The 25,837-nt window shown below is 42.9% G+C and overlaps 3 protein-coding genes across 4 annotated transcripts in view; 1 reads left to right on the top strand and 2 right to left on the bottom strand.

Moving 5' to 3' along the window:
- The window catches only part of nup205 (nucleoporin 205), a 68,267-nt gene extending 59,647 nt beyond the window's left edge, over positions 1-8,620 (bottom strand). For both annotated transcript variants that reach the window (XM_080761927.1, XM_080761928.1), the window contains exons 1-6: positions 8,585-8,620; positions 6,240-6,382; positions 5,890-6,061; positions 3,146-3,290; positions 2,421-2,580; positions 1,348-1,576 (exon numbers count right to left, since the gene is read on the bottom strand). In XM_080761927.1, coding sequence (XP_080618053.1) covers positions 1,348-1,576; positions 2,421-2,580; positions 3,146-3,290; positions 5,890-6,061; positions 6,240-6,382; positions 8,585-8,612 — 877 coding nt within the window. In that variant the 5' untranslated portion in view covers positions 8,613-8,620. The remainder of the gene's footprint in view (positions 1-1,347; positions 1,577-2,420; positions 2,581-3,145; positions 3,291-5,889; positions 6,062-6,239; positions 6,383-8,584) is intronic.
- Positions 8,621-9,138: 518 nt separating this feature from the next.
- Positions 9,139-17,232, top strand: agk (acylglycerol kinase). The gene is made up of 14 exons (XM_080761935.1): positions 9,139-9,467; positions 10,370-10,409; positions 10,527-10,606; positions 11,176-11,251; positions 11,998-12,123; positions 12,617-12,711; positions 13,321-13,390; positions 13,554-13,633; positions 13,957-14,014; positions 14,358-14,505; positions 14,849-14,949; positions 15,427-15,497; positions 15,607-15,691; positions 16,472-17,232. The coding sequence occupies exons 1-14, from the start codon at positions 9,358-9,360 to the stop codon at positions 16,604-16,606; spliced, it is 1,275 nt and encodes a 424-aa protein (XP_080618061.1). The 5' UTR covers positions 9,139-9,357; the 3' UTR covers positions 16,607-17,232.
- Positions 17,233-20,004: 2,772 nt separating this feature from the next.
- The window catches only part of dennd11 (DENN domain containing 11), a 41,241-nt gene continuing 35,408 nt past the window's right edge, over positions 20,005-25,837 (bottom strand). The window contains exon 10 of the mRNA XM_080761933.1: positions 20,005-25,508. Coding sequence (XP_080618059.1) covers positions 25,313-25,508 — 196 coding nt within the window. The 3' untranslated portion in view covers positions 20,005-25,312. The remainder of the gene's footprint in view (positions 25,509-25,837) is intronic.

Raw genomic sequence — 25,837 nt, 5'->3', positions numbered from 1 at the left:
CCTGGAGCAGGTCTACGGAACCACACACAGATAAGATACAGTCAGGGGCAAGGCCTGGAGCAGGTCTACGGAACCACACACAGATAAGATACAGTCAGGGGCAAGGCCTGGAGCAGGTCTACGGAACCACACACAGATAAGATACAGTCAGGGGCAAGGCCTGGAGCAGGTCTACGGAACCACACACAGATAAGATACAGTCAGGGGCAAGGCCTGGAGCAGGTCTACGGAACCACACACAGATAACACATATAACACGTACTGCCTCTCCGTCAGCAGGGGCAAGGCCTGGAGCAGGTCTACAGAACCACACACAGATAAGAGGCCATCAGGCCATGTATGTAGAAGCGACGAGACACGGTTAACGTGGTGAGATATTAGATTATCATACAAACACAATAATTGTATACGGTAGTTAAAAGGTGGTGAGTGATCAAGTGTCTTTGGTTAACAGAAAATAAATGTCCAGGTATGCATATAGATACAGGATGAACAAGTGACATTGGCATTATTTTGTGTGCCCGATAATAACTTATTATTTATCATTAAAAAAAAAGTAATCAACAGAATAATCGTCAAGGAAATAATTGATAGTTACAGCCTTATCTGAGTGTCTATGGTCATTCGTCACATGCATAGTTATTAGTTGCATACCAAAAGCCAAATCAACCAAAAACTAAAGCCAAATTCCAACACCCAAAATCTCGGCCACTCGCTCACTCGGTCACTCCAGCATGGCAAATTATGGTGAATACAGAGATTAAAATAGTTTATAGTTAAGGGACGCAATAAAACAACGACCTCTGCATCCACGGGATGCACTACTGTAGGCCTACTACTGTACTGTTTTTATTCTAGTTTATTTTGCCATCTTTAGTTATAATAATCATTTCTTATTCTGTTTTCTAAAGGAATGTAAAAATGGCAAAATATGACTCCTAACGTAGTTGAAGTGGGACTCATAAAATGCACCCTGGGACTAATTTCTAAAAGACCATCTCTGCATCACTCATTACATTGAAAACCTGTTTACATCACTGTGACCTGCCGAAATATGTGACCATCTTGTGGACTTAATACAAATTAAATACGTGGCATAAATGCCGCTAGGATGGCTATAGGTTGAACTCTGCTAATGAACAAACTGCAATGATGTACGTTCTGACACTGACACAATATGTGACGCCTACACGATTGTGACATATTTCAGCAGGTCACCAACTTCACCGTAACACCACCATGCTGGAGTGAGCGAGTGTGAGTGAGTGAGTGTTAGTGAGCGAGTGGCAGAGATTTTGGGTGTTGTAATTTGGCTTAAGCCACATCTCTCCCTTCAGTTCCTTCTACCTTCTCGGTCTTCCGTGCCTTGCTCCAGGAAGCTGACGTCCAGGCAGTAGAGCAGGGCCATGACCAGCGCCATGTTCACGCTGTCCAATGAGCCGTCGGCTTCGGCGGTCACCGTCTCCAGGTGTCCAATGAGAGCCAGGGTGTCGTCTTGTGTCAACGACGACTGGCAGGTCCAGGAGAACAGGCAGTCTGCCAGGGCCTGTCTGCACTCTCTGATGAGGTCAGACACCTGAGGGGGAGAAACAGTCCTTTAAGTTTACTGCGTGACGTTTTTTGTTGTTGTCAAAAGCACAATAGAGAGTATGCACATGCATGCTTGTCCCATCAGGACACGCCCCCCTCATCTAGACTGAGTGGCAAAACATTGAGCAGCATGTTGGAGTGTTGGAGTTTGGAAGCGCTCGTTGTAAATCACTCAACCGTCCTGCCGTACCACCTGTTTCTAAATGTCACATAATGCAGGAGGCAGCAAAATGTTGTGTCATTGAAAACAAGCACTTCCAAACTCTGACACTTTGCAGGGCATTTCTTGACAAAAAGTACAGCTCATCATAACGTTTCTAAGATATAGAAAGAGGATAATTCAAGCTTTTCGTACAGCTGCAATGTTGGTGAGTTTAACATTGTTTAATGCAATCAGACAGGACTTTAATGTTGGTGAGTTTAACATTGTTTAATGCAATCAGACAGGACTTTAATGTTGGTGAGTTTAACATTGTTTAATGTAATCAGACAGGACTTTAATGTTGGTGAGTTTAACATTGTTTAATGCAATCAGACAGGACTTTTCTGTGTGGATGAATGGGCTGTCGAGGCCAGAAAGTAGTTTTTTTCCACTCAGTGGGCGTTCCCGCATAACGTCCAGGTACGATGATGTCACACGCATACCCTCTCTATTGGTGACATAATCTATAGGAGGTTGTAGATCTGCTATTTTTCAATAGCTAAAGTATAACATAATCCTTCAAACACCGAAAGGGGTCCCCGTTCAGAATGGGTTAAGGACTTTTTTTCCGGCAGGACAAAAAGGACAATGTCTCATCGTTCCCACCAAACGTGGAGCTCTCTCTCACCTCCTTCCTGTGCTTCTCGTTTCCCAGGCCGCGCTCCTTCTGCAGACGCTCGAACTCGCGGGTCACCTGGATCTCCTCCACCAGCGTGAGGATGCGCTGCGTCAGGCCCTGGCTCATCAGCTCGTCTGTGAACCGAGTGGCCAGCGCCACCAGCTCCCCACTGAGCAGGAGACAGACAACCAACAGTCACATTTTATTTATTTGACCACAGCGAATGCATGAGCAAAAGGCATTCATTAAAGCAAAGCACCAGTGTTGTTTTCGTCGACTAAAACTAAGACGAAAAATGTTCGTCGACTACCTTTTTTCACTGAATAACATAATATTTGGGTTCATGGGAGAGATGCTTCTGAGAATGTAGACCCGCACAAAGCTGGGTTGAATGCATCAGTGACGGATGTAAAGCAAAGTTACTATATTCACCCAGGGTAACTGGACTAAGCTCAATAACTTGTTTACAGTCAGCCAGGCCCTGCTCATAGAACATTACATGGTACGGGGTTCAATGCCGTGCTCAAGGGCACTTCAGCGGTGGTAATTTTAACGTGCCGGTCCGGGGATACGAACTAGCGACCTTCGGATATCAAGACCGCTCCGCAAACCGTTCGGCCACCGCTGCCCCTAAATGTGACGGATTACTCTTAAGTAATCTTAAAATAACCTGTGTGTGTGTGCGTGTGCGTGCGTGTGCGTGTGCGTGTGCGTGTGTGTGTGTGTGCACTGACCTCAGTTCCAGGGTGAAGGTCTTGCCGTGGCGGGACTGGATGAGGGAGCGCAGGGAGTTGGCCACGCACAGCTTCCCGTCCCAGTACAGCAGCACGGCCACCAGGCCTCGCGTCAGACCGGTGAAGTATGGCTGCTGGTGTTCACCTGAATGAATGAATGAATGAATGAATGAAACTTTATTGACAGCCGTAGCCAGTAGATGACAATCAACAATTAAAAACATACAAAACAGTTACAAATAAATACATTGGTTCATAAAACTCTAAAACTCTCTCGTAAAAAAAGAAGAAAATCTATAAGAGGCACTCGTACCAATGTTTCCACATCAAAGAGCGGTATCTAACAGTGCTAAACCTAGGATTAGTCAACATCTTAATCACGTTATTATGTGACCCATCAAGTCTGCTTTTAAAGCTGAACACGAGGTTTCTCAAGAGAGCCTGGAAGGTGGTTAGACCAGAGTCGCAGAAGAGCTGACTAGCACTGCCACCAACTGGTGACAAGACACAGATAATAGGGTGTAGAGATTAGTGCTGATCGAATGGCGATACAGTGTGTATCTTTGTAAACCTGATGTGCCCAAATAAATAAACATAAAAAAAAATGAATTTACTTTCATCGTGATTAATCGCATGATTTGTGTAGTTAATCCCGCGATTAATCACATAATAATCACATCTTTTTTGTATTGGCTCAAACTTGAAAGATGAACTGAAAAGCATTTCCCCATTCAACCTATTAGTTTGATTAACTGTTGCACCTCTAGAATACCATGCACTTTAACCCATTTAGGCCTGACGTCGACATTTTTAAAATGTCTTCAAGTTCTAAATCATGACAGTTTTCTGAAAAACCTTATGTTTCTGTACCAGTGGTGCTCAATATTTCATGTCAAGGACCACAAAGATTATATGTAATATGCCTCCCCCCCCCCCATCATCTGAAAATATGCTGTTCCAGGGACCTCTCCCCAGAAGCAAAGATTTGAGTTAAAATGTTCACTCTGTAACAATATATATATTCATTGAATTTGCACATTTTCACGATAAAAAATAAAATAGCAGACCTACAAGAGCTTGTAGATCTGCTATTTTTCAATAGCTAAAGTATAACATAATGCTTAAAACACCAAAAGGGAGCTCTACAAACACCAGTTTGTAGAGCTCCGAGACTTACTTTATTAGTAAGAACACAACAGTTCCGCCTTAGAGAATTTTGGTTCCTACCTAACTTTCAACTGCACTGAAACTGACACAGAGGCAGTTATAGCGGACCCCCGCAGATACATAATAATGCAGCTGGTAATTGATTTAATCAATTTGGGCTTGTTCAAGCTACAATCCCCTAGAATCCACATTTCCAATTAAATGCAACGTTTCGACCGACTAGGTCTTCATGGGGCAAATATTGAATATTTACCTGATGAAGACCTAGTCGGTCTGTCGAAACGTTGCATTTAATTGCTGGATGTTCTTCCTCTTCCTTGAGGTTTTGCCTTGATGCCTGACCTGTATATACAGTAGGCATTGAGATGTGCACAGTAGGGCTGCAACGATTCATCGTAATCAAATCGATTATTCAATTAGTTGTCAACTAATTTAGTAATCGATTAATCGAATCGGCAACTAATCACTATTTTTGTTGCAATTTATCATAGGTGATCCATCTCTCTTCCCTTACAATCTGATGATAGTTGCACAGTAGCGACTGCAAAGCAAAATATGACACATAGCGATTCTAATATCAAGAACAAGAACAATATTTATTTTTAAATGACCTATTTGAGTTCAGAAGAGTACTGTTCCTTCTAGACTGACACATGTGTAGCTATTCTTTAATCAAATGTATGCAGTCACAATAAGCCTAGACACCATGAGTTGCTTTAATTAATTTAGTTTGTCTTTTATTAGAATAGCAGCCTAATCATAGATAAATAAGTGTCATAATCCGATTAATCGTTTAAATAATCGACAGATGAATCGATTATGAAAATAATCGTTATTTGCAGCCCTAGTGCACCCCTCCCACCTATGTCTAGAGACTACCCCCACCTCCTTATAAGCCCTTCTTTGTTCCCCAACCTGCAGGCCTACATATCTTATTTTTTTATTTTTACCTTTTATGATAATTAGAATTTTGTTATTTGTCATGATTATGAATTGATTGAAAGTCCTTGCTGTCTTGTTTCCATTCGGTCCTGGGCCGAATGGAACAAGACAGCAAGGACTTTTTTCAGTGATCCCTTTGTAATGTGTTTGACTGTACCCTATACTGATTACATTTCAGCCGATAAAGTATTCAATCAATGAATCAATAGATATTCCCCACTGTATTTCACTGTACTATGGCTCCCCCTAATACCCTGGCCTGTATGCTGTAGCAGAGGTAGTGCAATCTGCGCATGCTCACAACTGTCACTGTGTGCCTCCGTGTTGACACTAGTTCACTCTTATAGTACATATGGAAATATGGAATATACAATTGGATCTGGGGGTCTTTCAGCAACACTAACTCAAAGGTAGGAAGCAACTTTTCAATCTACTGCAGCTGTGTGGTGAAAATAAATGTTTTGCCTTAGTGTGCGAGTGGAGTTGCTTTGCATATGCACAGCATGCGCCGCCCACCGACGCTGTATTAAAATACCGTATGCTCGGAAATCTCACGGTATCAACACCGTGGCTGTTCCTGTCGCGGTATTAACGAAATTCGGTAAACCGCGGCATGCCTACTGTGGACACGGTACCTGCCAGCAGCAGCTCCAGCGCCGCCACCTCCCCGATGTCAAACAGGTCACTGAGGATGAAGGCCTCAGACAGCAGCTGCTCCGGGAGGAGCCGCGACCCCTGCTGACCTTGGATGGCGATGCCCTCCGTGCTGGCCTTGCGCACTTTCTCCCTCTGCTCGGCACTCTTTGGCTGAAAGGAGGAGGAGAGATTGAAGACAGGAGGAGGTGTAAATAATTATTGGTACCAAAGTAAAGCACCTCTTTGAGGCTACTTTGTGTGTGTGTGTGTGTGTGTGTGTGTGTGTGTGTGTGTGTGTGTGTGTGTGTGTGTGTGTGTGTGTGTGTGTGTGTGTGTGTGTGAAACTCACAGGGTTCCTGTAGAGCGACAGGAAGTGTGGTTTGTGTTTCTTGAGTTGCAGGTCCAGGAGGTGGACGCTGTCTGGCTGTCTCCTCCATACGGCCCCCTCCACCGTCTCCCACAGCTCCTTCAGTGGCCCCCACAGACTGGCTCCTGCACACACACACACACACACACACACACACACACAGTACACGCACACACATTTTACAAACACTTAATGATTAGTGGGTCATCAACATGGTGTCCAGGACCCCTAGGCCTAGGGGGTCCTCGGAGTTACTACAGGGAGGCTGCCAAATCTTTGTGATAGGAACACGTTCGTGTTTAGTTTTTTTCAACAGCTGCTATGCAATAGCAAGCAGAGTCTATAATCGATGTGCAAGCTAGTCCTGTAGTCCTCTAGCCCTGTGTAGTCCTCTAGTCCTGTAGTCCTCTAGTCCTCTAGTCCTGTGTAGTCCTCTAATCCTGTAGTCCTCTAGTCCAGTAGTCCTCTAGTCCAGCTAGTTTTCCCATTGGCTGATGTATGTTGTGTATGTATGTTGTATGTGCGCACCGCAGATATGTCCAGGCGGAAACGAACGACTCAGAACACAATAGTTCTGCCTTGAAGAAATTGGATTCCTACGCTGAAACTGACAGAGAGGCAGTTATAGCGGACCCCCGCAGATAATAATAATGCAGCTGGTAATTAATTGATTTAATCCATTTGAGCTTGTTTAAGCTACTAACCCCTAGAGAATCCACATTTCCAATGCTAGCCTCTAGCCTGCAACATGTGAGCTTGTAGATTGTAGACAGAGACAAACACTGTCACTGACTGATGAGTGCTGTTAAACAAGTATGATGCTTGCCAATGGTATATGAAATCTATGAAAAGTTTAATCTGCCACAGTTTTACTTTCATACAATTTGAAGTGGGGGTCCCTTGCTGCTTAATCTCTCTCTCAGCTAAAGGGGTCCTTTGTCTGAAAAAAAAAACATTGTAACCCGTTACCCTAACATAAACTCTTCAGCGGCCACACGGACACGCTCATAAACACGTACAAACACAAGTTACCTGGCAAGTCGACACTACAACCTCGACATTACTGAATTACTTCGTCACACATCTCCAATCTCCATATATGGAGCGGATCAACGTCGCTGACATAATCGGCTGAATCTCCACAATAGAGCGAGCGGACTAGTACACATGATCTACGTTTGATATCAAATATTCCATATAGGGTCATCATCACCTGGATCTCCATATATGGAAATGACTACACTCTATCACTCTGACATCATCAGGATAACCTGAATAGTATACAAGAAGCAGCCCTTTCCTATTATAACAGAATCCAACCAACGCACTCAGGAATCTCCAACAATCTCAACTCCCCAGAATCTACCTTTAAAGGTTGGTTGCAACACTCAAAGGTATCTCTATCTTGGACTTACATCCTCTCTACTAGCTCCCCTAACCCATTTAGACCTGAGAAAAATCCTGACAGTTTTCTGAAAAACCCTATGTCAGTCGTTCTCAAACATTTTCATGTCAAGGACCCCCAAGATTTATATGTAATTGGCCGCCGACCCCCATCTGAAAATATGTCGTTCCAGTTCATATTCATAACAAGACATTTTGACAGTCCAGTGCTGATTTGAATAAACAGTCACTTTTCTATTGGTAACCGTAATTTTAAAAGTAAATAATTACATATTAGTGCCTTATGAATAGGTCTACTGCAGTGGTTCCCAAACTGGGGTCCGGGGACCCCCATGGGTCCCTGAGGGAGTTCCAGGGGGTCCCCCCCATGATAGTTTGAAACCAAATGGACCCTTATGGGTCTGTAACTCTGAGAGTGTACAAATGGAACCGTTACATTTGTACACTCTCACAAATAACATTGATTTTACAATATAAATTGAGGGTCCCAGAGATAGAAATGCCATTAAATGGGGGTCCGTCCGTAGACTAATGCATGTCAAACTGGGGGTCCTTGAAATTAAACAGGTTGAGAATCACTGCAACAACAATATTCTCTTATGGGGGTCCCTGGCATGTATTTTTCAAATGGGGGTCCGCGAGGCTAATTAGTATCAATTCGGGGGTACTTGACATTAAAAAAGTTTGGGAACCCCTGAGTCTGACAGTGAATGTGTGTGTTGACAACATCAACATGCTAACGTTAGCTCCGTTAGCCTAGCCGGCGAGTAGCCGCTCCTCCATGTGGCCAGTCCGTCTCAGATAGAATGAAACTGTCCACAATAACATAATAATATGAAGCGCTTCTTCATGAATAACAATGTCAAATATAACACAGTGAATGTTGAATTCGTCGCTTGTGGGAATAAAAAGGTATTTCATACCCGAATTTACCGCCATCTGCGCCGCCATGATGAACTGTTTGGATCAGGTTGTCATTCGGTTTCGGAAGCTCCTGTAAATGCCGCCTGTAGGAAATGCTAATTAATTTTATTTTTTTGTAAATACCGTAAAGCACATTTACAACACGAGAGCACTCATGTTTAATAATACACACGGGAGGCACTTAAAGTAAACAAGATGTTTAGAAAATGTATAAACATCTGTAACAATCTCTTCAGGCGGGGTTGGCACTAGTCTACGGTTCAGGGGTCGAGTACTGTGGGATTATGGGATCATGGGAAATGTAGTTTGCACATACTGAGGCCCATATTATTCGTTTACCCAATGGAAGTGTGGTGTTTGTTCTTTTTTATTTTTATTGTAAGACCTCTTCTTAATAATAATAATAATAATAATAATAATAAATAATGGCTCCTCAGGGTCTTGTATTGTGGAATTGAAATGCAACCTTGAATAGTGGCCTCAGAGCGGAACCAATTACCCATTAGGACTGTCTTCGACCCGGACATGTTTGTGTGTTACACCATAAATAAAACCCATGCTAGTAATTTGACCGCTGAGATCTTAGAGTATATCTAAGGCTGAGAATGAGATCTTAGATTAATATCTATATATACTCTTAAGGATAAGGATGAGAGGAGGTGGTGTCTTAAATTAATAGAATATTCTCTTACTGCATGTCTAGACATGAAGCTGATCATGTCATCATAACGCTGTCATACAGGTTTACAACAACAGACCAACCAAGGCAACCATGGCTCGGGTTGTGAAAGTGTTCAAAACTGTGAGAAATCACTGGAAGAAATCCACGCTTGCTGTGTGTGTGCTGTCCTACGGTGGACACTGGCTGTACGGGAAACACTGGTAGGTGTGTGTGTGTGTGTGTGTGTGTGTGTGTGTGTGTGTGTGTGTGTGTGTGTGTGTGTCTGCTAGCTGTCATCTATAGTGGATTATATCCAGATTATTATAGAACCTCACTTAACAACTTGATTGTTTAAGATTATACGTTTTCTAATCTATAGGTGCTCAACTGTCTATTTCAATAGTGCCAGTTTATCCTTGGATCATCTATAGCCCTGAAACATATGACTGTCATGAGCCTCATTAGCCCCTCTCGGAACCCCCTGGGTCAGCCCAATCGATTTGTGCCGAACCGGGTCTCCAAAATGTCAGAAACTTCAGTACCATTGGGTTCTGCTTGTAGGGCTAGAGCGTCATGTGAACCATGGCTACCTTAATCTAGCCCTGAAACATGACTGTCATGAGCGTCATGTGAACCATGGCTACCTTGGATCAAGACTATCATAGGTGTATTTGAACGATTTTGAGTCATGATTATATTTATGATCATCATAGATGGATGCCACAGTAAAAGTCAGACTCGATAAAAATACATCTATGATAGTCTTGAGGTTGTGGGTCCCTGACATTAAGAATGTTGAGGTCCACAGCACGTACCGTAAAGGAAAGGTACTATGTTTACCCAGGGTAACTGGACTAAGCTCAAGAACCTGTTTACAGCCAGGCCCTGCTCATAGAACATTTCATGGTAGGGGTTCAATGCCTTGCTCAAGGGCACTTCAGCGGTGGTAATTTTTAACGTGCCGGTCCGGGGATACGAACTATAGCGACCTGCTGATATCAAGACCGCTCCGCAAACCGTTCGGCCACCGCTGCCTCAAACAGTGAAGCTCCGGTCGGACAGACAGACATAGAAGTGTATCTGCGTTTGTGTTATAACATAATGTCCTTTGTTTTATTATCAGTGACAATCTTCTACGGAGAGAGGCATGCCTTGAGGCCAGGGTAAGACATTAAATGTGTCCTGTTGTTTACTGAGATCTCCTGTAACATCAAACATGCACTTGCCTTTTTTTTATAAATATTATGTCTTTACATAAAATTATTTATTATCTCTGTTAGGAATTTGGCCGTCAACAGATAAGGCCCCAGGAGCCTCTGAGGAAAGCCACTGTGATCCTAAATCCTGCAGCTTGCGGAGGGTACGACAAAACGGAATCTCTTACACTTGATTTGAAGTATTTATTAACAGTTTGCATTTCAAGCACAACTCTATACAAAAACTGTTAAAGCTGCTATATGCAATAATGTCATCATTTTAATTACCCTTTCTTTTTTTGTTATTCAGACAGCCAGCAAAAAAGTTCTACACATCTAGGGGCCACAATCTGCATTCAAAGATGTTCCTAGAGGCTTTGTCATTGGTCGATTTGCCTGTCTGCTTCCTGATTGGTTTAGTCATTGCGACCAGGTTTTTTTCCCGACCAATGACAAATCTTCCAGGAACAGATTGCGGCCCCTAGTTATGTCACAGAGACTACACTTTGTTTGGGTGCGTTCTACCCATTGCTGGCTGCCTGAAAAAAAAAAAAAAGTCATTAAAAATGTGACATTATTGCTTATCAGCTTTAACTGTGAGAGGACGACACCATAAGAGCATTAACACTTGTTTACAATAGGGCCCACCATGTTAAATTCATTTTCAATACATCGCTACGATCATTCTTTCTAACCCCGGCCTGCTCCCCCTCCACCCTTCTGCTCTCACCAGGAAAGCCAACAACTTATTTGAAAAGAATGCAGCTCCCATTTTGCACCTGGCTGGTGTGGAAGTAACCGTGGTCAAGGTATCGTTACTTCATCATTATCATCATGTTGAAAAATGCTCCTCAGGTTCATTTGAGTCTGTTTGTGCTTGATGTAGTGATCGGTATCCAGAGATAGTTACTTCACCTTCATTTAAATTGCATTAAATTGAGAGAGGGAGGATAGTTGTTTAGAGTCAACACTAGAGAAAGTAGGAATGCTAAAAGTCTGAACACCAAAGTACCGAAACAATGCAATTCATTAATAAACAATATCCTGAAATGGTTATAGGCCTACTTATCATTGGTATTATTCACATACTCACCTTTTTATCATCATCATTCTAGCTGACCTTTTAATTGCACAAAATCATTTGATCACTTTAGAAATTAACAATAATAACATCTGTGAGTTTGACATACTAACACTACACTGATGAAGACAGCATGTTTGTTAGCATAACGGTGAAGACATTGATGAAGGATTTTCGCCGTGGCGACTTGGTAAACTGGCGAGTTTACCAAGTATCACTGCGCAAAAAGCATGGAATACGGATGTGTATATTACAGGAAACTCTCGTTAAACTTTCCAACAAACTCTGGTAAACTCCCGAATTGTACCATCACACCTGTATATTATACCGTATATTAACTGTATATGCCCATAATTGCATAATCTTTTCACGCAGTGTATCCTTGTGGTTCTTTCCTTTAGACGGACTACGAAGGTCAGGCCAAGAAGCTGCTCTGTCTGTGTGTGTACTTGACGTTGTGATTCTTTCCTTCAGACGGACTACGAAGGTCAGGCCAAGAAGCTGATCGACCTCATGGAGCAGACCGACATGCTGATCGTTGCCGGGGGCGACGGAACCTTACAGGAAGTGGTCACCGGCATGCTGCGGAGGGCAGATCAAGTGGGTATAAAATAAATATCATACTGTTTAAATTAAAATAGGGTTGCATTTTTGCATCCCAAAACGCAGTTTATAGTTAAGGGACGCAATAAAACAACAACCTCTGCATCCCCGGAATGCACTACTGTACTGTTTTTTTTTATTCTAGTTTATTTTGCTAGCTTTAGTTATAATAACCATATAAAATGAAATGGGAGTTAAATGCTGCAATTTGAAAAATAAATATGCTTTTCTGGTTTCAAAGGTATAACACCATAGGCTATAGGCTTTGCAGGTCTTAAGGGGTTGTTTCAAATAGTTTACAGTAGATACCGGTACAGGTTTAGTTGAAACTAAAAATATAAATTGAATTGAATGTGGCTGCATGCTGTTTGCATGTGTCGCTGTATCTGAAGATTTGACCACCAGAGGGCTCTGAGGCTCAACTATTCACACCCCCCAGGATGCCTTGTTTGTAGTGCACATTGATGGCTGTGTTTAATTAAACCAACAGGAGGCCTTCAGCCTGATCCCCATCGGCTTCATTCCCCTGGGCTCCAGCAACTCTCTGAGTCCCAGCCTCCACCTCCTCAGCGACAACCAGGTCAAGTAAGTGGCAGTGTGGCACTCACCGTGGGGTTGATTAAGACTGGAATTCTCACCACAGTTTTCTGAAATGCCTCATGTTTCTATATCAGTGTGGTGCTCAATATTTCATGTCAAGGAACCCAAAAAATGTTATGTAAGAAGATTTGAGTTAAAAACGTTATAAAATATATATTCCAAATTTGGGCCACATTTTCAGGATAAAAAAAGAAAATAGCAGACCTACAAGCTCGTAGCGCGCCACTTGGTGGCGCGCTATGAGCTTGTAGATCTGCTATTTTTCAATAGCTAAATTATAACAATGTTTAAAACACCAAAAGGGGTTCCCGCCCAGAATGGGTTAAGCACCTTCACCCTGGTCATAGGCATATGAATTAGAAAAATAAGCCCAATCTGTGCAAGCGCACAATGTGTCACATCACGATGCATATGTACTGTACGTGTGAGATACATTTGCTATCGTTTGTATGACAAATAATTTAGCGTTAGCCATAAAATAGATGGGGGGGGATTAATTAGCAAAACGACTCAATTGGGAGGTAAAATGGGGTACAAATGTTTGGCTATACCCTGTCCTCCAGAAGTAAGCGGTTTCTTTCTCCCACATTGTAGACACATCACATCAGCCACCCTGTCCATTCTGAAGGGAGAGACGGTGCCTCTCGACGTGCTACAAATCAAAGTGAGAGTTTTGTATTAATAAATGTACGGTAACCAACCCTGCATGTGTCAACAACACAATTTCACTATTGATGATTAACACACTCAGACTGCAATTCTCGCTACTGTTTAATTCTAGAGTTGCAGCTAAAGTGGCAGTGTTTTTTTTTCTTGTTTTTCTGTAGGGGGATAAAGATCAGCCAGTGTTCGCTCTGATGGGACTGCGCTGGGGTGCTTTCAGAGACGTGGCTGCTAAGATCAGCAAGTAAGAATGACTACCAACTTAAGTTGTATTCTATAAAGGCTGATTCATACTCCTATTTCACCGCTGTTCCGGCGCTGTAGAGCCGAAAGGATTTCGGCTCATCAGAAATGTTCAGTAGCACCGAAGAGCCGACTTTAGGACGGTACCCGCCCCGAACCTCAAATTACGTCACATTGTAGGCTCTACAGAGCCGAACCCACTTTTATTCGGCTCTAAAATAGGAGTATGAATCGGCCCTAAGACCTCCATTTTCTGAATAGAAAAGTACTTGTGCTTGATTGAGTTGTACATTCACGTATACATTTCATTTATTTTCCTTTTAGATTTTGGTACCTTGGACCAATGAAGACGATGGCAGCACATTGGTTTAGCACGTTGCAAGTAAGTCCTCTTTCCGTCTACATCACACATGGGTGTCATTTAACCCATTTTGGGGCGAGAACCCCTTTTGGTGTTAGCATTATGTTATGCTTTAGCTATTGAAAAATAGCAGATCTACAAGCTCATAGCGCGCCACCGAGTGGCGCGCTACGAGCTTGTAGGTCTGCTATTTTTGTAAAATCGAAGAACGACTGACATAGAAACATAGCTTTTTCAGAAAACTGTCAGGATGTAGAAGAACATTTATAGAATCTGATCTCAGGTCAAAATGGGTTAATTGACGAGTAGCTTGTTGTCCGTCCACACGTCATGATGACGACCTCTCACCTTTTCCGTCCCTCAGGAGTGGCCTCAGGTACGCAGTGTCTCAGTGTCCTACCTGGCCCCCAGCCTCCGGCCCCCCGACCTGGTCATGGAGAAGTACGTGAGGCCCAACCTGCTCAATCGCATCATCCGCAGGCTTCAGAACTACTGGAGCCCACCGTTACCAGGTAACTCCCTCAGAACTACTGGAGCCCACCGTTACCAGGTAACTCCCTCAGAACTACTGGAGCCCACCGTTACCAGGTAACTCCCTCAGAACTACTGGAGCCCACCGTTACCAGGTAACTCCCTCAGAACTACTGGAGCCCACCGTTACCAGGTAACGTCTGCATCGCTGCACTCAACGCGAGGCTCCCTCAGAAATATAAATATAAAAGAGTTTAGTCGTTGCTTTTGTCGTGCACCAGAAAATAGACGACTATACAATCTGTTCTGATCTTGTAGAACGACTGTTTTGGAGTATAAATCAGGCATTAAGACGTTTTGTGGGACTCTGTTTGTTTGTTTTAGAGCCTCCAAAGGAAGAGGAGCCGGAGCCGGAGTGGGAGGAGCAGCATCTGTCCACGCACGAGTTGATGATTAAAACACACAACAACAACCCAGTGGAGAGGGTCAGTACTGGAGACACCAGACTACTTATACAACTATCATCGTTAAAACCCATTCTGAACGGGAACCCCTTTTGGTATTTTAAGCGTTATGTTATGCTTTAGCTATTGGAAAAATAGCAGATGTTCTGCTATTTTTGAACTATCTTGAAAATGTAGTACACATCTTTGAATATATATTCTTTCAGAGCGAATGTTTTTAACTCAAATCTTTGCTTCTGAGGGGTTCCTGGAACAACATATTTTCAGATGGGGGGTCGGCAGCCAATTACATAATAATCTTGGGGGTCCTTGACATGAAATAGTTTGAGAATGACTGACATAGAAACACAAGGTTTTTCAGAAAACTGTCAGGATTTAGAAGTGATTTGTAGAATCGTCCTCAGGTCGAAATGGGTTAAATACTGTAGTTGTAGCCTATTAATTATCCCTCAGAATATAATGCCATTTAACCCGTTCATGCGTCTCCTCTCCTCTCAGCGGATCAACGACTCCCTGATGATCTGTGCAGAGCCTGACAACTTCACCGTGCAAGAGTTCATCACAGTGGGGTCAGTAGCTGTATATATTACACGTCGTGCACACATTATGTAAAGACGGCTAGTTTGTTAATAAAAATGATAACATTTTAAATTAAACTATTATATTCTTTAATTGTAGAACAAAGAAAGGAGAGGATCCATCGTTGTTTACCAAACACGGCACGAACCTGGAAGTGGGAGCCTGTCACCTGAAGCTTCCAGAGGTCAGACGTTCCTCCACTCGGAGGAACTTTACTCATTATCATTGGACTCAAAAGTGTTGTTTTCGTCGACTAAAACTATGACGAAAAATGTTCGTCGACTACCCTTTTTTTCACTGACAAAAACTAAATTAAAACTAAGCCATGACGACTAAAACTATGACTAAATATACTGACAATTTCGTCAACAAATAAAACCACACTAAAATGTTAGGAAGGGACTAGTGGACAAGAGATCCAGTACGAGTCATTTTACACTTTGGTTGCATGCTGAAAATAGCCGATCTACAAGCTCACAACACGTCGTGCTGCGACGCGTTGTGAGCTTATATATCGCTATTTTCAGCAAGTGTAAAAACACTCATTACGACGGCATCAACGCCCACCAAAATACATTTTAGTCGACTAAATCAACTGTATATTTAGTCGACTAAAACTAGACTAACACTAAGACATTCCAGGTGACTATAAAATGTGACTTAAACAAAACCTGTTCAAGAGACTGACTAAAACTAAAATTTGCGGCCAAAAACAACACTACAGATGGTATCATTTGGTTAGCTAAATATTGCCGATGATTATACTGAAGATCGTTCTCAATCTTTCCACTCGCCGCAAAGAACCGATCTTCAAGCTAACATGTCACAGCACGACGTAGCTTGAAGATCTATTCGTGGAGCATACAGCACCTCTACACTACATTGATCTTGTGTCTCTAAGAAGGCGTAGTGTTATTTTATGATAACGTCCGGTCTTTTGCCCCCTGACCCTATACAACAACAGGACACGGGCGGCTTCTACAACATCGACAACGAGGAGTACGAGGCCATGCCTGTGGAGGTGACGCTGCTGCCGCGGAAACTACGCTTCTTTATCAGCGCTGAGCGCCGGGAGCAGCTCCTCGCGCAGGTGCAGTGAAGACCAGAGCTTCAGAGGAGGAGGAAGACCAGAGCTTCAGAGGAGGAGGAAGACCAGAGCTTCAGAGGAGGAGGAATCACAAGGAGACCAGAGAGAGACAAGTGGAAGAAACATGAGCCCGCTGGATTCACGGTCCATCCATACAACAGACCAACCTCTGCTTAGCCGGTCCGTTGTTCAATCATCATGAACCCCTGTTGGACGATTCTACAAATGTCTTCTAAATCCTGACAGTTTTCTGTAAAAACCTTATGTTTCTAGTATGTCAGTGCCCTATTCAAACACATCTGATCTACCAGCTCATGCGTACGGAGCTTTTAGACATGCTTCTTTTTTCCCCCTTACATTTTCATCTACTGTATATATAATGCCATGCCTAAAATATGGACACCGGGTCCAAAGTGGATACAAAAAGTCATCAAAAAGTCAAATATATATCAGGCAAACCGCTATCCGTCCGGCTCTAGTTTGGACACAATGTGGAACAATGAATTAATGAATACAGTGCATGCTAATGAATACAGTACATTACATGTTGTGCATAAACAAGGACCAACCTTTTGTTTACTGAACAGTAACGGTTTACCAATATTATTGTGAAACTCATTAAACAACGTCTCAAACTTGTCCTGTCCAGTGATACTCAACCTCAGGCCCGCGGGACCATTATGACTGGCCCACCAATGAAAATCTAAAAAAAAGAAAAAAAAATCTGGAAAATGAAATAAAAATAAATAAATCTGAATGACGTTATCTTTAATTACATTATTATAAGTAATACTATTAGAGTTGTACTATTACTCGAACGAAAATAAAAGCTTGGGGGGGGGGAGATGCAATGCAAATGAAAGACATATACTGTGTATCCCTATTCCCTGACATAATTTTATAGCTAAACGGACAGAATTCTATTTTATTTGAATGATGAAACCCAGCTGCCATTAATAGTTGGAAATGGAAATTGCGGAAATTGTAATTGTGGAAATGGAAATTGCGGAAATGGAAATTGCGGAAATGGTGGAAATGGTAATTGCGGAAATTGCTCTTCACTTATAGCTATCTATTTTAAGGTAGATTGTTTTATTTTACTCAGTCAGCCATATCACTACTTGGACAGGCAGGCATAGACAGCTACTCATGGACAATTGGACAGGCAGGAAGGCAGACAGCTACTCATAGACAGACAGACAGCTACTCATGGACAATTGGACAGGAAGGAAGGCAGACAGCTACTCATAGACAGACAGCTACTCATAGACAATTGGGCAGGCAGGCAGACAGCTACTCATAGACAGACAGCTACTCATGGACAATTGGACAGGCAGGAAGGCAGACAGCTACTCATAGACAGGCAGACAGACAGCTACTCATGGACAATTAGGCAGGCAGGCAGACAGCTACTCAGACAGGCAGACAGACAGCTACTCATGGACAATTGGACAGGCAGGCAGACAGACAGCTACTCATAGACAGGCAGGCAGACAGCTACTCATAGACAGGCAGACAGTAAGACAGCTACTCATTGACAGACAGACAAATAACTACTCATGGACAGACAGACAGGCAGGCAAAGAGCTACTCATGTTATGTTATTATGTTATTATAACAGCTACTCATGTTATGTGCAATAATTTGTGCAGTTATGGAAACAGCTCTTTGTGTTTATGCAAGAAAATGTAACACATTTATTTATTTACATATTGTGGGGGGGGGGGGGGGGGGGGGGGAGATGCAATGCAAATGAAAGACATATACTGTGTATCCCTATTCCCTGACAATTTTATAGCTAAACGGACAGAATTCTATTTTATTTGAATGATGAAACCCAGCTGCCATTAATAGTTGGAAATGGAAATTGCGGAAATTGTAATTGTGGAAATGGAAATTGCGGAAATGCGGAAATGGAAATTGCGGAAATGGTAATTGCGGAAATGGTGGAAATGGTAATTGCGGAAATTGCTCTTCACTTATAGCTATCTATTTTCAGGTAGATTGTTTTATTTTACTCAGTCAGCCATATCACTACTTGGACAGGCAGGCATAGACAGCTACTCATGGACAATTGGACAGGCAGGAAGGCAGACAGCTACTCATAGACAGACAGACAGCTACTCATGGACAATTGGACAGGCAGGAAGGCAGACAGCTACTCATAGACAGACAGCTACTCATAGACAATTGGGCAGGCAGACAGCTACTCATAGACAGACAGCTACTCATGGACAATTGGACAGGCAGGAAGGCAGACAGCTACTCATAGACAGGCAGACAGACAGCTACTCATGGACAATTAGGCAGGCAGGCAGACAGCTACTCATAGACAGGCAGACAGACAGCTACTCATGGACAATTAGGCAGGCAGGCAGACAGCTACTCAGGCAGACAGACAGCTACTCATGGACAATTGGACAGGCAGGCAGGCAGACAGACAGCTACTCATAGACAGGCAGGCAGACAGCTACTCATAGACAGGCAGACAGTAAGACAGCTACTCATTGACAGACAGACAAATAACTACTCATGGACAGACAGACAGGCAGGCAGGCAGGCAGGCAAAGAGCTACTCATGTTATGTTATTATGTTATTATAAAAGCTACTCATGTTATGTGCAATAATTTGTGCAGTTATGGAAACAGCTCTTTGTGTTTATGCAAGAAAATGTAACACATTTATTTATTTACATATTGTGTGCATGCACATTGTACTTTGATACATTTTGCGAAAATAAAGCAATTGAAAGAGAGAAGTTATCAAGTATCATTAATGTCGTAATTTTATCTACTGGCCCCTGGCCCCTTGCCATTTTTGTAATGTGGCCCACAGGTAAATCTATTTGAGTATCCCTGCAGTACATTACATGTTGTGCATAAACAAGGACCAACCTTTTGTTTGCTGAACAGTAACGGTTTACCAATATTATTGTGAAACTCATTAAACAACGTCTCAAACTTGTCCTGTCCCTCCAGTTAACCCATTTAGACCTGAGAACAGATTCTAAATTATGACAGTTTTCTTGAAAAACCTATGTTTCTACTGTAGGTCAGTGGTTCTTAAACTATTTAATGTCAAGGACCCCCAGAATATCTGTAATTGGCCGCAGACACCCATCCGGAAATATGTTGTTCCAGGGACCTTCACTAGTCTGAAAGAATATATATACAAATATTTGTGCCACACATTCACGATTTTTCAAAAGTAGCAGAACTACAAGCTGTGCTGAGCTTGTAGATCTGCTATTTTTCAATAGCTAAAGTTTAACATGCTTAAAACACAAAGGGGTTCCTACCCAAAATGGGTTAAAACAGTGTTTGTCTCAGTGCTTGTCAACATAGTCTTTTCACTAAAACTTCAGATGCATAATTTGAGCCAAACGAGAATCCGAGGGAACAAGATTGCTTTATTGTTTCAGAATGGCAGTACTGTGGATGAAATCATGAGTGTCTCATGCAGTCAAGGTCACACATTAATACATTATTGTCGTTTTAACAGTGCTTTATATTCATATCGATTGGGTTGGAAGTTATTGTAAAAGATTATATTGCAGCTATATGACCAAGGAGAGAATGCTAGTTATGCCGGTTATAATATGCCAGTGCCATGTGTGTGTGTGTGTGTGTAACACAGGTAATGCTTTGTATTGACATTCAGTGGGGGTGACTTACACACACACACACATTATACAAACGGATCATCAATATTAGCTAATGCTGGTACGTTGAACGAGTCTGCAGAAGACTCCACAAAGAAGGCGTTTTATACAGTTGTGTGTGATGATATCTTCGCATACATACATACTGTACATACATACACCTGCAAAACAAATAGCTTTGGTGACAGAATGCCTGTGTGTGCTGAGGAGGGGTAGAAGGACCAATCAGAAACAGCCAGGTTGATCGCGGGTGTTTTTAGAACAATGGGCTCAGGTCTTTGAGCAGATACTTTATGAGACAGTGTAAGCCAGGGGGTGCCCATCCTTTTTTGACTTGAGAGCTACTTTCAAAATGACCAGCTCAACAAGATCTACCCACCACAAAAAGTTATTATCGCATTGCTGAAAATAGTAAAAAAAAGACTAGGAATGGGAAATAGAGGGGTTGAGATGGAATTAGTATAACTTTGTAATGCTATACTGATGTTTGTGCACAACACTCTTAAAATTAAAGTATTGCATTGTGGGTTTAGCTGACAGCCCCTTTTTTATGTCAATCAATCAAGTCACCTAATTCAAGTGGCACAAAATATACATATTTTGTATTAATATATTTAAATATATATATATGTTTTTAGGGGAGGGTCATGTGATCTGGTAGATCACGATCTACCTTTTGGGCACCCCTTGACTGTAAGCTATATCCGGTGTATTTACGTCCATGTGACGTCCATTAATATGCATTGTGTCCTGTCCAAATAAACAAATAAAGTAAAAAAGTAAGCTAGTCAATTCACAGCAGTAAATAAAACCATCTAAAATGTCCCTTAATTAAGGCCCCATTGTAGCACCAGCCCTCAAATGTCTACTTCCCCTTTCAGACAACACTTATACTGCACTATTATTCTTTGACCAGCCAATAAAACATCCAAAGAACAGTCTTACTCTTGACTCTTCCAAAGTCCACCAACAAAAAAAGCCAACCTCAAAAAGGTTCAGTCATCGAATCAGAGATATCATTACGAATACAAGTTGAGGTGAAGAAAAAACTCATGTACTGTATGTCCTTTTACATGATCTGACGAGAGTGAACAAACGTACGCGTTTCGTCAGAGGTAAATACAAATCATGCAAAAGGACATACAAGGAGTGCTGGCATTTTCTTCACCTTCATTTATATCCTCGAGCCTTTGAGCACCTAGAAGGATTTTGTTTTAATCTGGAGTGCTGCGGGTTTGTCTGCTAAGTACGGTAGTAGCCTACTTTTTGTATCATTACGAATACAAACACTTTATGTCAGTTCACATAATGAGCCATCGGTCTATGAGCTGCAGTATCGTATCCACTCATCTCCAGGTCAGTACATCTCTACAACTCATGAATGGGACTCGGATGAAAAGAGAGAAGACCCCTCAACCGGAACAGATGTGGCCTTTTCTGTGAATCTTTCCAGAGAGATAGAGGGAGGGGGACCATGACATCACCACACAGACAAAGAGATGTTTGTCGTGGGACACAGACAAGTGTAGAAGAGGACGTCTTCTCTGAATCTGAACCACAAAACGGCAACAACGCTCAATGAGTGTGTTCTGTTCGCTCAACTCAACAGGAAACCAGGAGAATGTTGGAAATTAAACACGACTGTGAAAGGTGTATTATCTTCTCTTAGCACAGTGCGGCTCCCAAAACAAACGTTTAAGATTACATCGAATTTAAACAAAACACTTTGAAAGTTGCTCAGTCAAAATTGTGCTGGAGTACAGCAATGAATTTTGAAAAAATTGTGCCAGAAAACTCTAAACATTTTTAGACAAAAAACAAACTAGTGAAAATCAGCAGGCTCGCAGGAGGCACATGAGCTTGAGGATGTGCATCTGTAGAGGATCTACAGTTTTAGTAGTGGTTAATTAAGTGGTACATTTGTATTAGAGACGTCCCGATACACTTTTTCTGTTCACGATACCGATCTGGTGTTGTGTTTATAGCCATCTAGCTATATATCTGGTGTTGTTTTTATAGCTATCTAGCTATATATCTGGTGTTGTTTTTATAGCTATCTAGCTATATATCTGGTGTTGTGTTTATAGCTATCTAGCTATATATCTGGTGTTGTTTTTATAGCTATCTAGCTATATATCTGGTGTTGTTTTTATAGCTATCTAGCTATATATCTGGTGTTGTGTTTATAGCTATCTAGCTATATATCTGGTGTTGTGTTTATAGCTATCTATCTATATATCTGGTGTTGTTTTTGACAAGTAGTACAAAAACCTAAAACAAATGAAAGTAAAAATAGTAAAAAGTACAGATACTCAACAAAAAAAAACTACCACCACTTGTATGATACAGCATATTCCATATTGTGGTGTAGTAGTTTTAAAACATGCTGGCTTAAGGTGCAAATTCTAATATTACATATTACAGTATTAAACTAAAGAAAGGTGGCCACATGTTTATCTCCACCAGGGCGGGTGGCCTAACCATAGCTGTGACCAGTGGTCAGGTCCCGAGCTAGCTGTGGGGAGGACCTTCCGAAAGGCAGAAGTGGAAGCACTTTTGGAGCCGCATGTACTGTATGTGAAACTCAAGGCCCGGGGGCCAAATCAGGGAATGAATTATCTTTGGCCCGCGGGATGATATTTAATTAGTATTAGAACTGGCCCTCTGGTATATTGCACGGACCACCATAATACTACAAGTCCCACAATGCACTGCGCGTGCATTGTCACGTATCGAGGACCCGCAAGCACAAGCATGCGTCTTCTCTTCACTATTGATCAGCAGTGAAAGGATGTCACTTGTGGTCAACTTTCAGCTGCCCCAAAAATGGCCCGTGTGTTGAAACACAGTCCGGCCCTCGACTGGTACCGATTCCTTTAATTTGGCCCACTGTGTGTTTGAGTTTGACATCCCTGAGGGTCCAATTTTGGGTTGATTGGTTGTTTCCGTTCATTTATAATCAGCAAATGTATGTGAAGAGAATGCATAATGGTGGAGAATATTGTTAGGTCAAAATGGGGATGACCTACTGTACAGTATATGAGGAGTTACAGCATGACCCCGGCAAGGCAAGATCCAGAAAAAAAAATATTTAAAATGTACACTTCAAAAGTAATACGGTAGATCATTAGTTTTAGAAATAAATGGGGTAGTTAGCCTATTGGCATAGCGTGCAAAAAGAGATTTGATACCGATCTGTCCAGTGGTTTCCGAGATTAATTTATGGTAAGACGCACGCGCACATGCACACACGCACGCACGCGCACGCACGCACACACACACGCGCACACACACACGCGCGCGCACACACACACACACCCCCCCCCTTCGGCCTGGCAGCGATAACAAGCTTTCTCCTTCCACTCCCTCTGTAACGTTGGTGTCGTAATGATGATAATAGCTTGTCCACCCTGTCCGACCGTACAGTGTAATAGTTTATGCCAGCAACAACAACAACAATTCAAACAGCAAACAATTCAACAACATACCACAACTCTCACTTTCTGTGCTTGAAAACAAAAATGTTTTGTGCACAAGACGATCAAGTGAGATCAAACGTCGTCAAAGTTTATATTTTGACAAACACGCATTCTTACTATTGCTCCCTTTTTGAAAGGCAAGTAGAGTGGTGCAGGTCACAAAGCATTTTTAGTTTTTTAGCAAATTGCCAAAATGATGAAACAAAATGATGAAACAAAAAAAATCATCAGCTGAAGACGTGAAAGACAACAGCTAGAAGGTCTCACCGTCCAATTACAGCCTTAGAATAGAAACCATTCATTCATGTGAAAGGTTTTCATTGAGCCATTGAGCTGAACCCGTGTGTCAGGAACGCAAGTTCGGCTCAATGGCTGTAGGAGGAAAAAAAGCACCTCCCAATATGTATTATTTATGTGTAGAATAACAAACCGTAAAGCCCGTTCCACTGGGAGACAAGAGTGGTGAAGAATAACCCCGACCTCCCATGATGAACTGGGCCGATCATACTCCTCCATATTTCCCACAACGCACTATGCCCTTGTGTTGCACAACGAACAGCGAACATAGCTGATCTATCAAGCTCACAACTCGTCGCGTCGCGATGCGTTGTGAGCTTGTATAGCTCACCTATTTTCACTACTTTCTTTTGAAAATCCTCGACTATGAAAAGTCGATACGAGATCAGTGTCATGGAAGAAGAAGATAAGGTGACACGACAAGCAGAACAGACGAACGTCGGCGGCGAGAGGCTGGAGAACACGTGAAAGACGAACACCTAGCCAGCGTGGCTAGTGACCACGGAGGTCTCACCGTGAGGCCAGCGTGGCGACCACGGAAGTCTCGCCGGCATAAAGACGAACAGCTAGCCAGCGTAGCGACCTACAGAGGTCTCACCGGCATAAAGACGAACAGCTAGCCAGCGTAGCGACCTACAGAGGTCTCACCGGCATAAAGACGAACAGCTAGCCAGCGTAGCGACCTACAGAGGTCTCACCGGCATAAAGACGAACAGCTAGCCAGCGTAGCGACCTACAGAGGTCTCACCGTGAGTCCACCTGCCCTGTGGCGCCTCCAGTGCATCCAAGGAAAGTGTCCTCGTTGTCAACACTGGCTTCGAGAGGCCAAACGATACAGAGATAGAAAACGTACAAAAAGGAAGGAGGAGGGCTTGTCGAGAGAGAGAGAGAGAGAGAGAGAGAGAGAGAGAGACCCCGTTTCCACATCTGAGCGGAAAGCGGTTTTGCGCTGCGGACAGAAGAAGCTGTGACGGCGTGTTGCGCAGCTGTTTTTAGACAGCTGGTGGACGGGAATTAAGCTCCACGAGCTCCTGCAAGCCGTCACGCAAGTCGTCTGCGGAAGTGGAGCTTTTTTTTCCATCCTCCAGCCGTCTGAAAACCCGGTTTTTCGGCTGTCCGCAGCCGAGGACATCCGCAGCTCTTTTGACAGTGTGCCGCAGTACCCAGAGAGAGAGAGAGAGAGAGAGAGAGAGAGAGAGAGAGCGCTGCTGGCCTCCTGGAAGCAGCGGTGATATCCAGTGGTTATACCGACGGTGACGGGGGGAGCGTTTGTTTTGTTTTCAGGGGCAGCAGGGCGTCTCCATGACCAGCATGGCGTCGATACCGTACACGTCCAGCAGGTCGGACAGGAAGGCGCGGTCGGCCTGGGGGTCCAGGCCCATGGCCCGCACGTGGTCCGCCGTCAGGGTGGGGTCCGAGCTCTGGGACACCTCCGACAGGATCTGGAAAATGCGGTTGTTCAGATCCATGAAGAACCTGTGTGGAGATTATAGGATAAAGATAACGATGTTACTTAACCCATTCTGACCTGAGATCAGATTCATACGAGGTTTCCACTGGACACGCACTGGTCTGATTAACCCATTCTGACCTGAGATCAGATTCTAAAAATGTCAGTCGTTCTTCGATTTTTCAAAAAATAGCAGACCTACAAGCCACAATCGCTTCCCGCGTTTGCGCGTCTTACTCGTACACTTGGTTGCATGCTGAAAATAGAAGATCTCAAACTCTAGACGGCCCCAAAGTAGATAGAATAGAGTTCTCAACAGGCCCGGAAATTAAGGCCTGGGCCATACCAGGGCCCT

The sequence above is a fragment of the Protomyctophum bolini genome (assembly GCF_963924005.1).
Source record: "Protomyctophum bolini genome assembly, chromosome: 4".
Taxonomy (NCBI): Eukaryota; Metazoa; Chordata; class Actinopteri; order Myctophiformes; family Myctophidae; genus Protomyctophum; species Protomyctophum bolini.
Note: the sequence above shows the minus strand (reverse complement) of the source record. Positions and strands in the feature narration are given on the sequence as shown.